The 24,773-nt window shown below is 38.3% G+C and overlaps 1 protein-coding gene across 1 annotated transcript in view; it reads left to right on the forward strand.

Moving 5' to 3' along the window:
- The window catches only part of LOC128224835 (lysosomal thioesterase PPT2-like), a 39,965-nt gene that overhangs the window by 10,411 nt on the left and 4,781 nt on the right, over window positions 1-24,773 (forward strand). The window contains exons 3-8 of the mRNA XM_052934914.1: window positions 2,647-2,739; window positions 3,220-3,274; window positions 8,188-8,240; window positions 9,999-10,082; window positions 10,257-10,341; window positions 17,834-17,888. Of these exons, the coding sequence (XP_052790874.1) occupies window positions 2,647-2,739; window positions 3,220-3,274; window positions 8,188-8,240; window positions 9,999-10,082; window positions 10,257-10,341; window positions 17,834-17,888 (425 nt within the window). The remainder of the gene's footprint in view (window positions 1-2,646; window positions 2,740-3,219; window positions 3,275-8,187; window positions 8,241-9,998; window positions 10,083-10,256; window positions 10,342-17,833; window positions 17,889-24,773) is intronic.

Below are 24,773 nucleotides of genomic sequence, written 5' to 3' on the forward strand. Positions count from 1 at the left end.
TATTGTACCGTTTCCTTAACTCGGAGGGGAGGTGTGTCTCTCCCTATTATTGTACCGTTTCATTAACTCGGAGGGGAGGTGTGTCTCTCCCTATTATTGTACCGTTTCAATTACTCGGTTGGGAGGTATGTCTCTCCCTATTATTGTACCGTTTCAATTACTCGGAGGGGAGGTGTGTCTCTCCCTATTATTGAAGCGTTTCATTAAGTCGGAGGGGTGGTATGTCTCTCCCTATTATTGTACGGTTATATACCGTTTCATTAACTCGGAGGGGAGGTGTGTCTCTCCCTATTATTGTACAGTTTTATTAACTCGGAGGGGAGGTGTGTCCCTCCCTATTATTGAAACATTTCATTAAGTCGGAGGGGAGGTATGTCTCTCACTATTATTTTACCGTTTCATTAACTCGACGCGGAGGTATGTCTCTGCCTATGATTGTGCCGTTGAAGTAACTCGGAGGGGAGGTATGTCCTCTCTATTATTTTACCGTTTCAATAACTAGGAGGGGAGGCATGTGTCTCCCTATTATTTTATCGTTTCAATAATCGAAGGGGATGTATGTCTCTCCCTATGATTGTGCCGTTCAAGTAACTCGGAGAGGAGGTATTTCTCTCCCTTATATTTTACCGTTTCAATAACTAGGAGGGGAAGTATGTGCCTCCCGTTACTCGGAGGGGAAGTATGTCTCTTCCTAAAATTGTACCGTTTTATTCACTCGGAGGGGAGGTATTTCTCTCCCTACTATTGTACCGTTTCATTAACACGGAGGGGAGTTATGTCTCTCCCTATTATTGTACAGTGTTGTAACTCGGATGAGAGGTATGGCTCTCCCAATTTTTTACCTTTTCATTAACTCGGAGGGGAGGTATGTCTCTCCCTATTATTGTACCGTTCCATTAAGTCGGAGGGGAGGTATGTCTCTCCCTATTATTGTACCGTTTCATTAAGTCGGAGGGGGGAGGGTTGTCTCTCCCTATTATTTTACCGTTTCGTTAAGTCGGAGGGGAGGTATGTCTCTCCCTATTATTGTACCGTTTGATTAAGTCGGATGGGAGGTATGTCTCTCCCTATTATTTTACCGTTTCATTAACTCGGAGGGGAGGTGTGTCTCTCCCTATTATTGTACCGTTTGATTAAGTCGGAGGGGAGGTATGTCTCTCCCTATTATTGTACCGTTTCATTAAGTCGGAGGGGAGGTATGTCTCTCCCTATTATTGTACCGTTTCATTAAGTCGGAGTCGAGTTGTGTCTCTCCCTATTATTTTACCGTTTCATTAACTCGGAGGGGAGGTGTGTCTCTCCCTATTATTGTACCGTGTCATTAACTCGGAGGGGAGGTGTGTCTCTCCCTATTATTGTACCGTTTCAATTACTCGGAGGGGAGGTATGTCTCTCCCTATTATTGTACCGTTTCATTAACTCGGAGGGGAGGTATGTCTCTCCCTTTTATTGTACCGTTTCATTAACTCGGAGGGGAGGTGTGTCTCTCCCTATTATTGAAACGTTTCATTAAGTTGGAGGTGAGGTATGTCTATCCCTATTATTGTACCGTTTCATTAAGTCGGAGGGGAGGTATGCCTCTCCCTATTATTGTACCGTTTCATTAACTCGGACGGGGGGTATGTCTCTCCCTATTATTGTACCGTTTCATTAACTCGGAGGGGAGGTATGTCTCTCCCTATTATTGTAACGTTTCATTAACTCGGAGGGGAGGTATATCTCTCCCTATTATTTTACCGTTTCATTAACTCGGAGGGGAGGTGTGTCTCTCCCTATTATTGAAACGTTTCATTAAGTCGGAGGGGAGGTGTGTCTCTCCCTATTATTGTACCGTTTCATTAACTCGGAGGGGAGGTATGTCTCTTCCTATTATTGTACCGTTTCATTAACTCGGAGGGGAGGTGTGTCTCTCCCTATTATTGAAACGTTTCATTAAGTCGGAGGGGAGGTATGTCTCTCCCTATTATAGTACCGTTTCAATTACTCAGAGGGGAGGTATGTCTCTCCCCATTATTGTACCGTTTCAGTAACTCGGAGGGGATGTATGTCTCTCCCTATTATTGTACCGTTTAAGAAACTCAGAGGGGGGGGGGGGGTTGTCTCTCCCTAGTATTTTACCGTTTAAGTAACTCGAATGGGAGGTATGTCTCTCCCCATTATTGTACCGTTTAAATAACTCGGAGGGTAGGTATGTGTCTCGCTATGATTGTGCCGGTTTAGTAACTCGGAGGGGAGGTATGTCTCTCCCTTTTATTATACTGTTCTCTTTTATTATACTGTTTCTCGTTTCATTCTACCGTTTAAAATACTGGGATGGGAAGTATGTCTCGCTACATATTTCTGTCGTTTAAAGTAATGGGATGGGAGGAATGTCTCGCCCTATTCTTATGATTTCACCACTCAAAATTCCTCACATAAATCACTTAGAGTGGTGGTATTTCCACCAGTTGCCTGCATATTTAGGTAACCGGAGAGGAAGTACCTCGTTCACAAGGGAATGTTGGTATATATGGCACCTCTAGTTAATTATTCCTCAGATTGCAAATTCATACTGGGTAGTGTGCCATGTATTGCATCATTTTCACGTTTAGGAGATTGAAGTGGTAAGTCTATTGACTATAACTACTTTCCCGTTACTGGTTCCAGGCGGTGTGATATGTCGCGGCGTTTTGGAGCAGCTGGTCCATAACGTTGATACGTTCATCTCCGTCAGTTCACCGCAGGCCGGCCAGTTTGGAGGTAGGAGTTTTAGTCAACACTTCGGTGGCATACAGGTTACATACGTGTTATTTTTATTTCGTTAAAACTTAGTAACCCGTTTAAACCACGTACGTATCTCAGAATCGAATATCAAAAATCGTTGGTGCCTCAGATCAGCCGTCCTGCGTCTAAGTTTGTTTATGTACCATTTCTAGGCGCTTCTGATTAACCCTTTAAGATAAAGAATAACACCTATGTTGCCACTGTACAACACTGTGTACAGGAACTATCAAGCCAATAGCTAAAAAAGGCGATTTTTTGACGTGGAATTAAGAGTTAATAATGTAAGTTATTTGACCACAACGTACGATATCACATGGAACTCAACCTTTTTTACGTAAATCAAGACGTACGGTATCTAAAATTTTATGATTTTATCTAAAAGTGGTCCTCTTCCCCTTTTTAACAGAGGTTCTGAATACAGTTTGACATCTTGAATGAATATTATCTCGATTGCAGATACCACATACCTGAAATATCTATTTCCACATCTTTTACGGGACGAAGTTTATAAGTAAGTTTGATTTTTGATTATTCAAACATTATATAAGAATAAAGGAATTCATTGTCCTTTTCTCAATAGGTTCATTATGAAATTTAAAGCAATTAAGTCTTATTCGTCTTTAAGGTGCAATGTTGAAATATTTCCCAAGGAGGCATTGTTTTCATTTAGAGGCAGACATTAACACGGTCATTGTTAGATCTCCAGACACAGATCGCTTGGGCTTAGCGCAAAACGGTTGTAACTGATTTTTTTGGTAAAAGTGATATTTTCATATTTATAACATATTTTACAAGCTTCCATAATATCCCAAACAAATAGCTTTGTTATCTAAGGATAAATGTATATAAAGCCATATTTGTCAAAAGGTTGTATCTGAAAATGGCAATTTATTTTTGTGCAAAACGGTTGTAACTGCACTTACAACTGTTTTGCACAGAAAACTTTCAGTCAATAAACCATTGAGATGGGATGTTACTCCAATATCATGATTACATCATGATTATTTAACATTGTTTTTGAGACGAGACACTCAAATTGATGAAAAATGGTTTCTTTTTAAAAAACACTTCCAATAAAATGAAAAAAATGCATGTTTTAACATCACTATTACGAACAATATCTGATAATTTATTCCTTTAGTCCTATTTATTCATCTTTATTAATAATTTTATGATATACCTTCCATAAGTTAAAAAAGCAATATATTTAGGAAAAAGAATTGAAAATTTGATTAGGAAAGTGAATTTAAGTTTAAAACTTTAAAATTAAATATCCCTTCTAAGAATATAGTTTTCCATGTAAAGTTCGGACATGATTTTAAAACAGGAAAAGAATGTTTTTTTTACAAGAATAGTGTTTCTCTTCGAAATTTTTATTTGTTAATATTTATTATTTATTAATATTTCATGGGCATTTCATGGTAAAATGAGTTTGCATGTTGAAATTTCATATTTTGGCAATATTGACATGTTTCGTACACAGAATCATAACTTTTATAAACTTATGAAAAACAAAGGCAATTGATCTAATGATTATTATATAGGTACGTCATGAATGGTGAAAACACAAATTAATTCCCCTACCATTTCAAGAAAAATGTTATATACTTTAACTGAATATTTTGTATCCTATAACATGCTTTATTTCCAGCGGAAAACTTTATCCAATGGAAGCTATTAAAAACTTATTAAAACCGATTTATTACTTTTCTTAACACTCTCCTAGACAAAAATAAATTTCTTCTTTCCTTTTGTTCATGTGCTATTCATGAGCTTTCGCTTGGTTGAATGATCTTCAACTTCAAAAAAGTATATCTATTGAAGTCATTTCGACATTCATGAGCTCTGAAGTTTGAATTTGTGCTGATGTGAACTAAATCTCATGGATGAAATTCTGATGTTCATGAGCTATATAGTTTAAAGCCATTGTGGTGTTTATGACTAGCGAAGATCTAGTGAAGTCATTTTGATTTTCAACAACTCTTGTGTACGAAGTCATGCTGATGATTTTGACTAGTAAGAAATAGATCTTTTGATCATTTGGATTTTGATGAACTCTGTAGTCGAGTTCATGCTGATGTTTATAAATTTCTGAGAAGTAGCCAGTTGTATGTAAAGTAATTCTGATATTCATGAGCTATACAGTTTGAAGTCATGCTGGTGTGTTTATGACTAGCGAAGAAGTAACTCAGTTTAAGTCATTTTGGTATTCATAAGCTATGTCAGTTAAGCCATGCTGGTGTTTTTGACTGGCTAGGCAGTGTGAATAGTTGCAAGTCCTAGAAAGCAGGTGGTGTCATCATTGTCATGCTGGTTACTACTGGTCACTTCTACAAGTCCTAGAAAGCAGGTGGTGTCATCATTGTCATGCTGGTTACTACTGGTCACTACTACAAGTCCTAGAAAGCAGGTGGTGTCATCATTGTCATGCTGGTTACTACTGGTCACTACTACACGTAACTACTGGATAAGAAATAGATAGAAATCAGATAAGGTGGAAATCATTCTAATATTCATGAGCTAAGTAAAAGGAAATCATGCTGGGGTAAATGATTTGTTTATAGTAGATGGAAAGTATTCTGATATTCATGAGCCAAGTAGATGGAAACCATGCTGGTGTTAATGATTTGTTTAAGAGTAGATGAAAAGTATTCTGATATGCATATGCAAAGTAGATGGAAATCATGCTGGGGTTCATGATTTGTTTAAGAGTAGATGAAAAGTATTCTGATATTCATGAGACTAGTAGTTGGAAATCATGCTCGGGTTCATGAGTTGTTTAAGAGTAGATAGAAGACATTTTGATATTCCTGAGCCTAGTATATGGAAATTATTCTGATATTCATGAGCCAAGTAGATGGAAAACATGCTGGGGTTAATGATTTGTTTATTATAAGTAGATGATAATTGTTCTGATATTCATGGGCCAAGTAGATGGAATATATGCAGCGGTTATTTTTTGTTTAAAATAGATGGAAAGTATTCTGATATTTATGAGCCAAGTAGATGGAAATCAGGCCGGGGTTAATGATTTGTTTCGAGAAGATAGAAGAAATTTTGATATTCGTGAGCCAGGTAGAATGTAAATGTGTTGGGGGTTAATAATTTGTTTAAGAGTAGATGGAAGTTATTCTGATATTCATGAGCCAAGAAGATGAAATCATTCTAACGTTAATAATTTGTTTAGAGTAGATGTAAATCATACTGGGGTTAATGACTTAATTAGAGGAGATGAAAGGCATTCTGATTATCATGAGCCAAGATGATGGAAATTGTACTAGGGTTAACGCTTTGTTTAGAGTACTAGATGGAAGTCATTCTGATATTCATGAGCTGACATTCAAATTGTGCTGGGGTTGATGATTTGTTTAAGAGTAGATGGAAAGTAATCTGATATTCATAAGCCAAGTAGATATAAATCTTGCTAGGGTTAATAATTTCTTTTGAGTAGATGGAAGTAATTCTGATATTCATGAGCCATGTCAATGGATATCATGTTGGTGTTAATGGTTTGTTTAAAGTAGATTGAAGTCATTCTGATTATCATGAGCCAAGTAGAAGGAAGTCATGCTGGTGTGAACGGCTTGTTATGTGAAGATCAATAAAAGTCGTTATTATACTTATGAGCCAAATAGATGGAAATCATGCAGGTTAATGATGTTTAGTGAAGATGGAACGTATTCTGATATTCATGAGCCAAAGTTGATGGAAATCAGGCTGGGATTAAGGATTTGTTAAGAGTAGATGAAAAGTTTCTGATATTCATGGGCGAAGGAGATGGAATTTGTGCTGAGTAAAAGAGTACTGGAAGATGGAAGTCCGATATTTCTGAGCTTAAGAAATATCTTTCCCCTTAAATGATTTCATCGCGATACGATTTTTTGTTACCGAATTTGGTCATTGTCAATTTTAAAATAGCTTTCATTTACTATCTATAATTTTGCTAAATAATTATTTAAATTTCAAGTTCTTGTATATTTTGTACACTATGGTGGTCATTATAAGAGCTGATGTCAATAGTATGCTATGGTGATTTGTAAAAATGTTTCTTGACATCATTTTAACTTAAAAACTAGAAATAGGAACTATACATACATATCTTAATTAATAAGTTAATGAAATTGCTATTCACTTCACCATTGTAATAACAAAATTCTGTTATTCATCATTTACAGTTTGAAATTAAGGCTATTATTAACTTAAAATATGATGTTCAAGATAATTGCCGTATATATTGTTGTTGTTTAAATAAAATAATCATTTAATTGTTTTTCATATACAATAATTCAATTGTTTTTCATATATAATAAATATGATATTAAACTAAAATTGTACCCAAACCCCTGGTTGTGTTTAGTATATTAACAAAACTATACATAGAATAAATAAGAACAACTCAATTAAAAAAAAAAAAAAAAAAAAAAAATCATGGCTTTTATCATCAGTTGATGTATTTAAGTATAATTTACATGGCAAGTAATAAGTGGTGTTTAAAAGTCAATTATATTAAAGCTATCAAAGAAATTTTAATAAAAAAGATTCAATTACAACCATTTTGCGCAAAATGTATTTAGAAATATCTTTAATTTTTTAGGCAAAACAGTTGTAACTGACTGTTACAACCCTTTTGCGCAAAAATAAATTTAGAAAATTCCTCATTTTTTTTGTGCAAAATGGTTGTAACTGACTGTTTTACAAATATCTCTTTAGAAATTGACTGCAAGGTGTTATTGTGATTTATTGATGAAAAGTACACAAAATTAAAACTTTAGTTAAAAAACAAAGTGAAAATGATAGGAACTTGGAAAATAAATCAGTTTTTATGCTCTCCTGAACAATTTTTTTTAAATGTCAGTTACAACAGTTTTGCGCTAAGCCCGCGATGTCGTCGTGATACATATAGTTATATATATGAACATGTCACGTATCTAAACTTAAAAAATATAATATAATAAAATTTAATGAAGGCAAAAAATTTATATAAATTGAATACAAAATAATAATTATGTTTATTATGCTCATCATGTGCTATATGCTTTTCGGTAGTTTATAGAGATTTATCAGTGAGATACAATTTATATTTTACTATATTAAACAGTGAACACATTCATTTGCCATTGCCGAGTAACTGTATTTAATTTTTTGCCTGCGAGCGGAATTTCAACATCATAACGTTACCTTTGCTGGTCGTTTCTAAGAAATACAATTTACTATTACTCTATAATATATTTTTTAACCTAATATAATGAAACTTTTTTGTTTGTTTCAGTAGCAATATATTTCATCTCCTGATAAACGTATCTTACACTCTCGGAATATACTTACAATCTTAGAGAAAAGAGAGTCCGTAAATCTTCAACTTCCACATTATTTACATACTATGTTTATTATTAACCAACTTTGTATACGAACTTCTGCTTACAGAGTGGCCTACTCGAACTTCGGACAAAACATATCAGTTGGAAATTACTGGAATGGTAATTATTCTTTTTGGAGCATAAAAGTGTTTGTAAATTTTCTTTGTCTATATCGTTGAACATGACATTTTCCATATAATAGACTTGTATTTGATGCACTTTGGTTTGCCTCACATGCGAAAAGGCCCTTGAGGCCAAGAAAACCTAAAACATTTTAGACATAACAATCGTAGACACTGTAATTGAAAAAACCTTAACAATTGCCTCCATGTGTTTCCTTTCCCTTTAATGAGTACGTGTTATTTATCCGTTTCGAAGTTCTCACCGCCAAACTCCATGTCCCCTTTCCCTCCAACGAGTATGTGTTATTTACCCGTTACGAAGTTTTCATCGCCACCCTCCATGTGTCTCCTTTCCCTTCAATGAATACGAGTTATTTACCCGCTACGAAGTTCTCACCACCACCTCCATGTGTCTCATTTTCCTTCAATGAGTATATGTTATATACCCGTTATGAAGTTCTCACCGCCAACATCCATTTGTCTCCATTCCCTCCCATGAGTATGTGTTATTTACCCTTACGCAGTTCTCACCGCCACCTCTGTGTGTCTCCTTTTCCTTCAATGAAAAAGTGTTATTTACCTGTTACAAATTTCTCACCGCCATCTCAATGTCTCTCTTTTCCACCGACAACATCTATGTGTCCCCTTTCCCTTCAAAGAATATGTGTTATTTACCCGCTACGAAGTTCTCACCGCCACCACGAAGTTCTAACCGCATCCTCTATGTCTCTCTTTTCCATCGACAACCCCCATATGTCCCCTTTCCCTTCAAAGAGTATGCGTTATTTACCCGTTACGAAGTTCTAACCGCATCCTCCATGTCTCTCTTTTCCACCGACAACCTCCATATGTCCCCCTTTCCTTCAAAGAGTATGCGTTATTTACCCGTTACGAAGTTCTAACCGCATCCTCCATGTCTCTCTTTTCCATCGACAACCTCCATATGTCCCCCTTCCCTTCAAAGAGTATGCGTTATTAAACCCGTTACGAAGTTCTAACCGCATCCTCCATGGCTCTCTTTTCCACCGACAACCTCCATATGTCCCCCTTCCCTTCAAAGAGTATGCGTTATTTACCCGTTACGATGTTCTCACCGCCACCTCCCTGTCTCTCTTTTCCACCGACAACCTACAGGTGTCTCCTTTTCCTTCAGTGAGTATGTGTTCTTTACCCGTTACCAAGTTCTCACCGCCATCATCCATTTGTCCCTTTTCTCTTCAGAGTAATTATTTCTTACCCGTTATGAAGTTTTCCCCGCCACCTATATGTTTCTCGGTTCCCTTCAATGAGTTCTCACCGCCACAGGTGAACACATCCTAGTGTGCATATTTTAGCCTCCTTGTTTTCCTCTTCCATATCAAGGTGCGCTTTCCCTGAATATCCATATTATATTTACAAATAGTAACTCGTATATTGGCGTTTGACGTTGTGTTTATATTTGTTGCCCTTTATAGTTTCTAATTAAACCTTCGTTCACTCATTATAATATCGTTTTGCTGCAGTTTACTTTTAATGGTTTGTTTTTATTTTGCTTTTAAATCAAACTAATACAATAGTAATACACATAGTAATGCTAACAATAGTCCGATGCAGAATGCGCCGGTATGTTGGACTTTGCTTGAACTAGCGTTAGCTAGTTATTTAGACCCGAAAATATATTCTGCAATTATTCCTTGATTTATGCACTAGCATGATGTAGGTTTGCGAATATATTCCGACATAACCTCTTCGTCAAACTATAATTGGCTTATTTCAGACCCGCGACACCAGGACATGTACCTAGAGTGGAGCAGATTTCTCGCTGTCGTTAACAATCAGTCAGTTAACCCACTAAGTCAAGGTCAGTAAAAAAAGCGCTCCTTGACCTTTTAATTAAGCTAGTATTGTTTAAAAAAATACATACACATCTTTTTCAAACAGCATTTTCAATTAATATTTGTTTTTATTCTGCAGTAAAAAATGCAGCATTAAGATGGTTGGAAACAATAATTTCATATACATGCGATTATTTCAGACTTTAAGAGCAATTTTCTCCGCCTAAATCGGTTGGTAATGATAGGAGGTCCAGATGATGGAGTTATCACGCCTTGGCAGTCCAGGTGAGGTACATTACGTCGAAATGTTATTTTACGCCATGACAGTACAGGTGATATATCTGTGGACCCAATGACAGCGTCAACACACAGTGGCTGTCCATGTGAATTAATAAGGTTAACATGACGAGGTTATCGAGCAATGGCAGTCCAAGCGAATTATAAGTAGTCGATATGATGGAAGTGTATCCCACTCATGATAAAAAGATCCAAATATTGGACCATGCTAGAAATCATTATCTTGCTCGCGGGCAAAGGAAAAATGACCTGAATGAAACTTTTCTCATTTCATTTCAAGCGATGAGTACATTTCTACCTCGTTTCCGCCTAAAATCCTGAACTTTGTTCATGAAATATACTTGTTATCGCGCATTGGCAGTCCAAATGAAATAACGCAGGTCATAACAATGAGGTATCACACCTTGGTAGTCCATATGAGGTATAACCATTCAAGATGACAGAGCATTCGCGCATGACATTCGTCGTGACGCTTGTTAGGTCTGGGTGACAACGTTATCGTGATATGGATTTACAGGTGACTTACATAATGCCAAGATGATCAAGTTACGCTCAATAGCAGTCCATGTGTGGTATACGAGACGAAGGTGGCAGGGATGTTCTGCCTCGTTAGTCCAAGTATGGTATAGGAGGTGTACATTGCAGGGAAGTTCTGCCTCGGTTGTCAAAGTGTGGTATAGGAGGTGCAGGTGACCGGGATGTTCTGCCTCGTTAGTCCAAATGTGGTAAAAGAGGTGCAGGTGACAGAGATGTTCTGCCTCTGTAGTCCGAGTGTGGTAAAAGAGGTGCAGGTGACAGGGATGGTCTGCCTCGGTAGTCAAAGTATGGTATAGGAGGTGCAGGTGACCGGGTTGTTCTGCCTAGATAGTCCAAGTGGGGTTAAAGCGATGCAGGCGGCAGAGATTTTCTGCCTCGGTAGTCCAAGTATGGTTTAAGAGGTGCAGGCGGCAGGGATAGTATGTTTTGTTATTCCAAGTATGGTATAGGAGGTGCAGGCCGCAGGACTGTTCTCCCTCGTCAGTCCAAGTGCGGCATAAGAGGTGCAGATCATAAGGATGTTCTGCCTCGGTAGTCCAAGTGTGATATAGAAGGTAAGGTTGCAGGGATGTTCTTCCTCGTTAGTCCAAGTGTAATATAGGAGGATTAGGCGGCGGGGATGTTGTGCCTCGGTAGTCCAAATGTGGTATAAGATATGCAGGTGGCAGGGATGTTCAACCTCGGTAGTCCAAGTGTGGTATAAGAGGTGAAGGTAGCAAGTTTGTTCGGCTGCGATAGTCAAAGTGTGGTATAGTTAATGCAGGTGACAGGGTTGTTCTGCCTCGGTAGTACAAGTTTGGTATAGGTGATGTAGGTGGCATGGTTGTTTTAACTCGGAAGTCAAAGTGTGGTATACGACGTGCAAGTTTGCAGGGATGTGCTGCCTAGTTAGTCCAAGCGTGGTATAGGAGGTGCAGGTGGCAATGTTTTTGTGCCTCGGTAGTCCAAGTGTGGTATAGGAGGTGCAGGTCGCAGAGATGTTTTGCCTCGGTAGTCCAAGTGTGGTTTAGAAAGTGCAGCCAACAGGGATGTTCTGCTGCGGAGTCAAAATGGTGTATAGGAGATGCATGTGACAGAGTTGTTCTGTCTGAGTAGTCCAAGTGCAGTATAAGAGTGGCAGATGACAGGGGTGTTCCGCCTAAGTAAATAATGTGTGGTATAGGAGGTGCCGGTTGCAGGGATGTTCTGCCTCCGTATTACTTGTTGTATAGGAGGTGCAGGTGGCAAAGTTGTTCTGTCGCGGTAGTCAAAGTGTGGTATAGGATGTGCAGGTTGCTATGTTGTTCTGCCTCTTTAGTCAGTGTGGTATAGGATGTGCAGGTGGCAAGGTTGTTTTGCCTAAGTAGTCCAAGTGCGGTATATGAGGTGCATGTGACCGGGTTGTTCTGTCTAGATATTCCAAGTGTGGTTTAGGAGGTGCAGATGGCAATGTTACTTTGCCTCGGTAGTCCAAATGGGGTATAGGAGGTGCAGGCGGCAGGGGTGTTCTGCATCTGTATTCCAAAACTGGTACAGGAGGTGCCGGTGGCAATGTCGTTCTGGCTCGGTAGTCCAAGTGTGGTATATGAGGTGCAGGCGACAATGTTGTTCTACCTAGGTAGCGCAAGTACGGTATAAGATATGCACGGGGCAGGTTTGTTCAACATCTGCAGTCCCAGTGCGGTATAGGAATCGCAGGTGGCAATGTTGTTATGCCTCGGTAGTCCAAGTGCGGTATAAGAGGTGCAGGCGGCAGGGTTGTTCAACATCTGCATTCCAAGAGTGCTATAGGAGGTGCAGGTGTCCTGCCTCGGTGGTCCAAGTGTGGTATAGGAGGAGCAGGCTGCAGGGATGTTTTGCCGCGGTAGTCCAAGTGTTGCATAGGAGGTGCAGGCGGCAATGTTGTTCTGCCTCATCAGTCCTAGTGTGGTATAAGAGGTGCATGTTGCAGTGATGATTTGCCTCGGTAGTCCAAGTGTGGTAAAAGAGTCGCAGGTGAAAGGGTTGTTCTGCCTCGTTAGTCCAAGTGTGGTTTAGGAGGTGAAGGTTACAGGGATGTTTTACCTCGGTATTCCAAGTGTAGTATAGGAGGTGCAGGTGACAGGGTTGTTCTGCCGCGGCAGTCCAAGTGTGGTTTAGGAGGTGAAGGTTGCAGGGATGTTCTGCCGCGGTAGTCCAAGTGTGGTATAAGAGGTGCAGGTGGCAATGTTGTTCTGCCTCGGTAGTCCAAGTGTAGTATAGGAGGTGCAGTGGGGAAGGGATGTTCTGCCTCGGTAGTCCAAGTGCGGTATAGGAGGTGCAGGTGGCAGGGATGTTTAACATCTACATTCCAAGTGCAGTATAGGAGGTGCAGGTGGCAATGTTGTTCTGCCTCGTTAGTCAAAGTGTAGTATAGGAGGTGCAGGTTGCAGGAATGTTCTGCCTCGTTAGTCCAGGTGCGGTATAGGAGGTGCATGTTACAGGGAAGTTTTGCCTCAGTTGTCAAAGTGTGGTAAAAGAGGTACAGGTGACAGGGTTGTTCTGACTCGTTAATCCAAGTGTGGTATAGGAGGTGTAGGTTGCAGGGATGTTTTGTCTCGGTGTTCCAAGTGTAGTATAGGAGGTACATGGGGCAGGGATGTTCTGCCTCGGTAGTCCGAGTGCGGTGTAAGACGTGCAGATGACAGGTATGTTCTGCCTAAGTAGTCCAAGTGCGGTATAGGAGGTGCAGGTCGCAGAGGTGTTCTTCCTCGCTAGTCCAAGTGCGATGTAAGACGTGCAGATGACAGGGATGTTCTGCCTAAGTAGTCCAAGTGTGGTATAGGAGGTGCAGGTTGCAGGGATGTTCTGCCTCGGTAGTACTTGTAGTTTAGGAGATGCAGGTGATGGAGTTATCGCATCTTGCTAGTCCAATTCATGTTAATGAGGTCAAAATCACAGACTTATTATAGTTTAGCAGTCTAGTCTACGTATCGAATGTCCATTTCATTCCGTTATGAAATGACTTACAATGCAATTTTAAGTTTAAAATCGTCATACCAATGGTGTACTTCGGCATCGATTATGTATTGCGGTGTTGAAATCGCTCATATGTTGAATGCACTTCCATGCAAACATTACATTTTTTTTTCATCATTCATTGCAGTTTTACAAGTTTTCAGCAACGTGAAATGGTTTGTTGATTTTTGGTCACCTCGCCTATTTTAAAGGTTTTGTATAGGGCGTCCAAATGAGTGTCCACACTTTTGCGGCCTTGCATTCCAGGTGAGATATATCTGGTCTAGATGACAGGGTAACCACGCCCCAGCATTGCAGATTACGTACTGGAGATTCAGCCAACGTGGTAATTTTCTTTATGAGTACTCTCTTAAAAGTATGAGTTGAGTTAAATGGTTTCGAGTTATTGACAAACCAGGATGGAAATTGAAAAATGCCATTTATTTAATTTAAATGACGTATATCGTTACCAACGAACAATAAACATGGCCGTAACAAAGTTAGAGGTAAATAAAACGCCCTCCAAGAGAACATATCAAATAAAACAAAATGCATTATGTAAGACAAATGTTAAGATGACAGTATAGCAAAGGTAAGATAACATTATAGCAAAAAGTAAATATATAATAGGAAAATAATATGAACGCAAACTGGTATGGCGTATAAGCGAAAATGGAAAGGACCTTATTAGGTATGATACGGTAAAAACACACTGACCTATATTTTGGGTGAGGTAGGGTGGGAATAAAAGCTTACTGCGTAAATCGGGTTTGCATAAATTATCTGTGAAATTATTGCGTTGTGATATCAGCGAGATGAGACGGTTAAATAATACTATCAAAATTGGAAGCTCGGTACTAATAATTTACTGCGTAATGAGTTATATCCCTTGAAAGTATCATAAATAAATTTATTTCTTTATAGGCAATAAATTAAATTTTGGTAGTCCATGTGATGTTTATGAGGTCGAGGTGACATTGTTTTTTCGACCTTGGAGTCCAGGTCTGAATAGGAGGTTAAGATGTCTAAGTGATCGCGCCTTGGTAGATAAGGTTTAGTTTAGCAGTTCCACATGACATACTTCTAACATCTATGGAGTGCGGGTTAGGTGACAGGGTTATCAGGCATTAAAGTCCATGTTAGGCATAAGAAGTCCAGTTGGCAGTGTGTTCACACCTTTGAAGTCCAGGTCATGTATATGAGGTCCTGAAAATATACTAATTATGCCTTCGAAGTTCAAATCAGGTATACAAGCTCGTGATTATTGATCACCGCGCTAGCGGCGGATCCCTATTCTAGAGGTAAGACACTTGACTGCCAATACAGTGGTCGCATGTTCGATTTCCCGCCGAACCACTAAAATAATAATCTTCTTTCGGAAGGAACGTTAAATGGGAGGGGGGGGGGGGGGTCCAGTGTGACAGTGCTATACACTGATGTACGTTAAAGTATCAGGGTAGCTTTAACCAGAGTTACATTTTCTCTGTGTACTATGCTCCAAAATACTAAAATGACGACCAATCTTATCAAAGCACTTGCTGAAAGGGCAAGGTCCGAGGGCGAATATAAATAAGCGTACACACCAGCGTTTGCAATCCACTTGCGGATTAGGGGGCCCTAATGACAGAGGTAAACACGCCTTGGCAGTCCCGTAGAAGCTAAATAGGTCCAAATCACATAGTGATCACGTCGTGGTGGTGGAGGCCATGTATGATCGCACCCTCGCAGTCAAGGTTGGGTATGGAGGTCAAGGTGACAGATATATTGTGCTCACGCCTTGGCAGTTCAGATAATGTGAAGAAGGTCCAGATAGCAGAGTTATCACGCCATATGCAACGCAGTACGTGGTAAATTACACTAGCTCTTATTACATTTAGGCTCCGTGGTTTATTAACGTATCCTGTGTAAAGCAACCACACGAGCAATACAACTTGTCTGACTTAAGATGTTCTGAGTATTCAGTTGTATACAAGTAATACCCTCAAAGCTTAACTCCAAGCGAGGGAGCCATCCGTACCATTTTTATAATCGTCTTTGATATGATCAGGGGGTTCAATGTGTTTTGTGTTTGCCGTATTTTAAGTGAGAAAATTGTGTGAAGCCGAATAAAATGGAGGTGTTCGAAGATAATTCCCTCTCTTAAAATTCCGCAAACACGTTGGACCCCCTGTATGACGCGGTCTAGTATTGAACCCGGAACACCCCGACCCAGACGCAGTCATTCTACCGACGTGCTCTTACTCGTATACTTTACTAAAGATCAGAAACTTAGAAAATCGTAGGTCGAAAACCCTATTCATTTATATGACCTATCAACTCACAGATTCTCATTGACCCAGAGCTAAAAGTGTATGTTTTTTTCTGCTATTTTCTCTATGTAGTGTAAAAAAGGTCAGTAAGCCCACTAGGGTAACTACATATTCCAGTAGAAGTTCACGTGGTGTTTCGAAAACAATTTGATCATGTGTGTGAACACACACTTAACATGAACACAAAATGGAAACAACTGTCGGAGGTCAAACCAATTACTATCGCTTACAATCAAATACTAGTACCAACGAAAAACAATCAATATTTTGTCATTTGTCAATACTTGGTGACGGATTTATCGCACCTTGCCAATTCAGATCTTGTGTAAGATGTCAAAATGACAGACGTTTCATAGTTAAGCAGTCCAAGCTTTTATTCGTATATTCGACCATTTTCAGTCGATTATTCGCGAATGTTCAACTGCAAACCAGTCAGTAGTTGGGGGTTCAGATTATGTCTATATGTATGGTTTTAAAGGGCACATATTGGAAAATTAATCGCCAAATGTTTCTTTATGCATGTACACATATGTCTCTTTGCGACAAACACTGTATAAAATTACTTTTTCTCGTATATTTGCCAGTCGGACATTCGACCATTTCCAGTCGAATAATCGACTGGAAATGGTCGAATATCCGACTGGCGAATATACCAATAAAAGAGAAACTAGCAGGTAGTTGAATATTCGATTCCTCAACTGGCAACTGGTAAGTAGTTGAATATTAGAATCCCCAACTACCAACTACCTTCCAACTTTACCGTCATTATTTTATTTTATGTGTTGTGAATACTTATAATAAAGATGGTTGAATAAAATGACTTACATTTACGATAGAGTAAGGATTTGTTTTATTTAAAAGCGTGTTTAAACTAGTAAAGATGTAACAGGCCGACGTTTTCGTAAAGAAAGTTCTGATCGACTTGTTGGAGGAAGGTTCAGATATATTGTACAGGGACTATTTGTGTCCATTTGTGGCTTAAACAATCATAACACAGTGTATCGTCTATATATATGTATTCATTCGTTCTTTCACAATGGTGATGATAACAAGTCACAAGTCAACATACTGAAAATAAACAATGGAATAGTAGTGAGTACATAACTAATGTGTCTAGAGCTAAAATGATAAAAGAGAAAAATATGACCTAACAAATATATATGTCTCTCAGTCTTCTCTGCTCTCAACCCCAAGACCGTGTTGTCAATGTTCTATTAAACTGCAAACCAACAGATTATGAACGTGTGCAAAATGTGCAACAAATAGAAGAACAAGTAGTTTACCAGAACCACGAAAATATATGACTTACTTCAAAAATACAAAGATTCCAATACACTCATTTCACCAAATACAGACTTAAACAATTGAGAGTTAATACATACCAGATCACATTATACTTAGAATCCAATCTTAAAAATGTAAAAAGACAAGTTGTCTGTCTTAATGATAATTTGAACTCCGAAATCTAAGTGCGTGAAAAAATGCTAATTTCACAACATCTTATTATTTTAAGGCAATAGTCCAAACGGCAAATTGGCAATGGGTTACAAAGATATAGCATATTATATGTATTCTTTACGTGACTAGTTACTGCTTGAATATTTGAACACACTTCCATAGGAAAGCTCATAGGAGGGTTGGCTTCTGGCGATATCTAAATGTGCCTAATTATATTACAGCCACTTTGGATTCTTCGACGCCAACTTGAATGTCATCGAGATGGAAAACCAGCCGGTAAGTATATTCTGATACATTCTGCCTGGATAATTGACAAAGTACCTATGCATGTAAATGTTTAGTATTTATGCATTAAAATACATATTGCCGTAGTTGTATCTCAGTCATTTTACATAATAAGTTACAATTGGAGAATTTTATATAGTAATTATCACATTATAATATTAATATGACAGTATATAGTCCTAATAGCCAGTTTCTGAAGTAACCTTTTCCTGCATGTGGGTACAGTATCTTGGGAGATAAAATCTCCCACCTCAGATAAGTAGATCAATTAATTTAACCATGCTATAAATTCGTACCTTGCCCACGGGCGAAGATAAAATATCCGTATGAACTCCTTTTTAATGGCCACCACATTGTAATTACCTCCATTGTTGAAGACTGTCGTCTATAGCATCATGGAAACCTTGTCTTATGGCACGCTAATTAATTATTTCTCGCTTCAAATGTTATCATAAAACAGTTTCCACACACCTTTCAGGAAATAATACTTTACTCTCCTTAGAGACCGGTTTGACTATTAACTTAATGTGAATCACTGCGCGCACATTCATGACAACCACGATTTATCGCAAATCCATTTACAGGCAATTACTTTTACTAAGCACAAAAGAGTTCCAGCAAAAATACATTTTAACTTAATTTTGTTTAACTGGGGTGAGTGAAAAAGTATCTTCCATAGCCGCTCGTGTAAGATAGGTTCATCCCGACTCTCGCGCAGTGTTTTGCGGAAACTCGGTAAACCTCGTTTCCGCATATCACCCTACGCTCGGGTCGGAATGAACCTATCTTACACTCTCGGCCATGGGAGAGACATTCCATGGGAGATACTTATAGTCTCCCTTGTAGTCCGGGGCTATGCCATTTTTAAGCTGTAGGGCGCTAGGCCTGCAGGCTTTTATAACCTATCTCGAAAATCGCATCGGCAGATCGAAAAATATCTTTAACTTTTGGCGCGCACGGGCGTATCAACCCCAGCGCGGTTAAAACTGCGGTGGTCACCAACCTAATTTACATTAACATTTAAATCGAAAATTATTAGTAAGCAATCTACTCTTATAGCTTCGGACTGCGTTCTGCATATTAATTAGCTTGCTAAAAATAGCGCTGTAATGAGTTTTCAATGTATGTTATGCGGCTAATATAGTTCGAATAAGCTGCGTTTTGCATAATATAACGCAATTGAAATTTTACAAAAAACAAAACAAAATTATTTTAATATTGACGAGTTACAGAACGCAATATAATAAGCAGAACCCACAACTAGTTTCAAAATGAACGCGTACCGAATCAAATAGATACATATATTATTATATACCTGTGTTTAGATTTTGCTTCGGCCGATGACCGATAATATCTACATGTACATTGTAGATAAGAATAGTATGAGGGTTTTCGCATTTGAACAGGTTTATTCCCCGGAGATAAAATCTGAGAAGTCGTAAAAATCCGTAAAACATATGGATCGTATTATGATGCAATTAAAGTTGATTAGGCATAAAATATCAATTCATAATGTTTCAAATTATAATACCTCATTAAATCTTATAATCAGGTTTTTTGGTGAATGTAGTTCATTCATTGTTTTTTTTATATTTCAAATTGCCTAAATCTGCTATTATTTGTCTTTTTATTGCGATTGTTAGTTTTTACTTGTGTTTATAAAATGTTTTACTTTTCAAATCAAATCGCGTCAAGCGTAAACAGGCCATCGATCTGCTATAATTTGTGTCATATTCATGTAATGGGGAATGAAACGGAAAGAATGTGCTTATTTCTCAGTTTTTCTCAGTAATTTCAGTCCAATATCTTGAGCATGTAGTACAATGCATATGCATATTTTTTTTTTTTAAATGATATAAATCTGTTCATTTTGTCCACGAGTAACATGTGTTGAGGGCTTTATTAAGACACATGTACATCACACATACAGAGAATAAATATATAGTATGTGGGTGATTCGATCCAGAGGTATTTGGCGTTGTAGAAAGAAGCATTAAACATAAACCTAATCAATATGTCAAAGGCATTTTTTGGGATGCTTTTAGTTTAGCTGGCATACCCTGGTAGTAAATTAAATACGCCTTAGTCCAGTTTGAAGTGTAGAGTAGATTTTACTATCCGTGGCAGTGCATTGTTTAGGAAACCAAAGCTCCAGATTATAAGTATCTTCCATGGCCGAGAGTGTAAGATAGGTTCATTCCGACCCGAGCGTAGGGTGTTTTGCGCCCTGCGCGATGGTCGGGATGAACCTATCTTACACGAGCGGCTATGGTAGATGCTTTTTCTCCCAGTTTAACAAAATTAAGTTAAAATGTATTTTTTGCCGGAACTCTTTTGTGCTTAGTGAAAATAATTGCGTGTGGATATGGAATAATTCGTGGTTGTCATGGGTATTCGCGCAGTGATTCAGAGTATGTAAATGGACTGATCTGTCTTTAAATAGATCTAAGAAGAGTGAAGCATTATTTCTTGAAAGGTGCGTGGAAACTGTTTTCTGGTGACATTTGAAGCGAGAAATAATTAACTCGCGTTCTAATTATTGCCACAAGACAAGGTTTCCATGATGCTCTACAGACGACAGTCTTCAACAAGGGAGGTAATTACAATGTGGTAACCATTAAAAGAAGTTTTCACGAAGGAAATTATAAGCCAGCATATACTATCTTTAGATATCTTTGTTCATAATTATGTTTTACAATAACATGAATATACTCACAACTGATACAGTCTGGCTGGAAAGTTGACATGGTACCGGTGTGTATATACTGATACAGTCAGGCTGGATAGTTGACACCGTACCGGTATGTTTATACTGATACAGTCAGGCTGGATAGTTTACACCGTACCGGTGTGTATATACTGATACAGTCAGGCTGGATAGTTTACACCGTACCGGTGTGTATATACTGATACAGTCAGGCTGGATAGTTTACACCGTACCGGTATGTATATACTGATACAGTCTGGCTGGAAAGTTTACACCGTACCGGTGTGTATATACTGAAACAGTCTGGCTGGATAGTTGACACCGTACCGGTGTGTATATACTGAAACAGTCAGGCTGGATAGTTGACACCGTACCGGTGTGTATATACTGAAACAGTCAGGCTGGATAGTTGACACCGTACCGGTGTGTATATACTGAAACAGTCAGGCTGTATAGTTGACACCGTACCGGTGTGTATATACTGAAACAGTCAGGCTGGATAGTTGACACCGTACCGGTGTGTATATACGGATACAGTCAGGCTGGATAGTTGACACCGTACCGGTGTGTATATACTGATACAGTCAGGCTGGATAGTTGACACCGTACCGGTGTGTATGTACTGATACAGACTGGCTGGAAAGTTGACACCGTACCGGCATGTATTATTAGTTACACTGGTAGTAGCTGGGGGGGGGGGGAGAGTGATATACACCCCCAGTGGTTTCATACCATGTGGGAGCGAAGCTCGAGCGTGGTATGAAACCACTGGGGGTGTATATCACATACTCCCCAGCTACTAACAGTGTAATGAATATATCTCACCGAGTACCTTTAATAATAAGATTATATTAAGATATAATGTATTTGTTATGAAAGTATTCAATGACGCTTAAATATTGTCTCAAAATTGTATTTTAAGAAAAACAAAAAGTTTATTTGGAATAAATACAATAACAATGTAAATATATATTTTCTCAGTAAGGTTACATTAAATGATAACCGTACAAGAAAGATGTATAACAGTCAATAAATGTAATAATAAGAAAAACAACAACAGTTAACTGTTTTTAACACTTATTTTTTAACAATTTCTTGAAGGTAACCCCTCAGCACATTTGCAGATTTCTTGTTGCATCGAAGCATCTCTTCTGAATTTAGTTTTAACTTTTTATCGACAGATTCGTCACTTGTTGTGCTTGTTAACCGTTTTTAGTCGCCATCTTGTAACCACTGACTCATGTAAACAGTCGGTTACACTCAACAGATTGCTTGAATAAAATGGATATTCAATATAAGTGAAAAGAAAAGCCGAGAGAGCAGTTACAATTTTTTCGGCCGCTATTTTGTCTTTTTGCGGAGTATGAAAGTTACAGGGGTGGTATGAAACATACTGGAAATTACGGGGGGGGGGGGGTATGGATGATACACGTCGTGCACGTGACCGCTCTAGGCCAATTGGATAGCCTCATTCATGTAGGAGGTGAGATATATGCTGATACAGTCTGGCTGTATCATTTCAATCAATATATACATATCGGTAGTGTGTCAACTATCACTGATACAGTCTGGCTGGATAATTGACACAGTACTGGTATGTATCAATTCAATCAATATATACATATCGGTACTGTGTCAACTATCAATGATACAGTCTGGCTGGATAATTGACACAGTACTGGTATGTATCAATTCAATCAATATATACATATCGGTACTGTGTCGACTATCAATGATACAGTCTGGCTGGATAGTTGACACAGTACTGGTATGTATACATTGATACAGTCTGGCTGGAAAGTTGATACTGTATCGGTACCTATCATGTCACTTGCCAACAAATCAGTCCAATAACAAGGTGAAAAATTTAGTTTATGAACATAGTAGACCACGTAATGTTTATCTACAGTCAGGTGGTCATTTGACCGCTTAAATGAACTTCAATTTTGCAATGTCAGAGGAAAAGCATAAATAACTTTTTAGTATTTTATCAATAGTCCGCCAACAACCGACCTCAACAATCACTCGCACATAAAGTCCCACCACTTTGCATAATAATGACACAGGCAAAAAAGGCCAGAAAGTCTACATGCTATGTAAAAATCTTACCCCACCTGCAAATGCTGAAAGCAGTGCAGCACTCAACGATAGTTAATTCCATTTCTGTAGTGAATTAAAAAAATCTCTTTGTCGGTGCAGTTCTGAATCTCCAACACTACCAACTAAATTAAATCAATTGAACATATGGCGATTGTTTGTAAACACTCGTGATCTTGAACCATGACCTTCTATACTGTAGTAATTTCTGTAGTAACATTTGCAGCCCAAGTATTCTGGAAATTTGTCTGCAAGGCTGTTTCGATGATTACTTAAGTTCGAATATGGGTCATCTGGGGTCAAAAATAGGGCAACGAGCCCAAATATGTAAAAACCTCAGTTTCACTCTAGAGGTAACATTTTCAGCCCAAATATCCTAGAAATTTGTTAGAAAGGTTCAATGATTTCTAGCTCAAGTTCGAATATGGGTCATATGGGGTCAAACACTTTGTCACAGAGCCCAACTATGGAAAATCCTTGTTAATACCATAGAAGTTACATTTGCAGCCCAAATATCCTAGAAATTTGTAAGAAAGGTTGTTTTGATTATTTTTAGCTTAAGCTTGAATATTGATCATCTGGGGTCAAAAACTAGGTCACAGAACTAAAATTTGAAAAAAACGTTTTTAACACTCTGAAGGTAACATTTTCAGCCCAAATATCCTGGAAATTTGTTAGAAAGATGGTTAGATGAATTCTAGCTGAATGGGTCATCTAGGGTCAAAAACTAGGTCGCAGAGCTAAAATATAGAAAAAAAAACCTTGTTAACACTCTAGAGGTAACATTTTGAGCCCAAATATCCTGATAATTTGTCATAAATGTTGTTTTGATGATTTATAGCTCAAGTTCGAATATGGGTCATCTTGGGTCAAAAACTAGGTCACAGAATCCAAATGTTAACACTTTCGAGGGTAACATTTTCAGCCAAAATATCCTAGAAATTTGTCTGAAAGGCTGTTTCGATGATTTCTAGCTTAAGTTCGAATATGGGTCATCTGGGGTCAAAAATATGTCAACGAGCCTAAATATGGAAAAACTTTGTTTACATTCTAGAGGTAATATTTTCAGCCCAAATATCCTGGAAATTTGTCAGGAAGGTTGTTTTGATAATTTTTAAGGCACGTTCGAATATGGGTCATCTGTTTTTGTATTGTTATTTTTCTAGTTTTAAAATAATTGAAGGTACCAACTTCAAACTTCATAAACTTATTCACAGTAAATTGTGATTTTTTGAAGAGTTATATAAATCCAACCTATACTGTAAGAGATATGCCCTTTGTATCTTTTTAAACAAATACATATTTTCATGAGTTTAAAAAAACCCCCGGACATATAACAGTTCCACCTATGGTGTATGGAAGGGCAGACAAACACCAACCAGTATGTATTCCGATGAATTACTTTTGAACTCTTTGTCGAATCATGACCAAATTTGGTCAGAATGTGTATGAACGTGTTTGATAATTATCAAAATTGCTGTAGTTACCCGAGAGTTATTGCGCTTTATTTATAGAAATAAACTAAAATTGCTCTTGTTCTATCAACTGTTTAAGCATTTGTCCAATCATCACAACATTTGGTGAGAAATTGAATGGGCATAATACATCAGATAAGCCAAATTCCCGTTATTGGACTTTAATTAGCACAAAGTTTAACTCAGGTGAGCGATTTAGGGCCATCTTGGCCCTCTTGTGTAAAGATCCCTTTCGGCTCACCAGATAAACTCCTCCATCCACGGCACTGACATAGTATTCTCTATGTACATATTAAAGATGATTTTCCGCTGCCTGCTGGACCATGAATCAAACAACTGTGCCCTTTATCGGCCAATTCGATGGCTTTAAGTTGATCATCGTAAAATTTCATGATTGGTACTTAAAAGACATCAAAACATGTTTGTGCTTGGTATGCTTAGAATTGTTTTTAATTGACAATGCCAAAAACACGAGATATTTTGCGGAATATGTCAACAACGATCCAATCGAAAACAAGGTCAACTTCACTTCAGGGCCAATCAGCCAGGCGCTCGCAAAGAAAAATGGCCGTTATCGACAGAAAGTAATTAGCGGAA

Source organism: Mya arenaria, chromosome 17, assembly GCF_026914265.1.
Source record: "Mya arenaria isolate MELC-2E11 chromosome 17, ASM2691426v1".
NCBI classification, from domain to species: Eukaryota; Metazoa; Mollusca; class Bivalvia; order Myida; family Myidae; genus Mya; species Mya arenaria.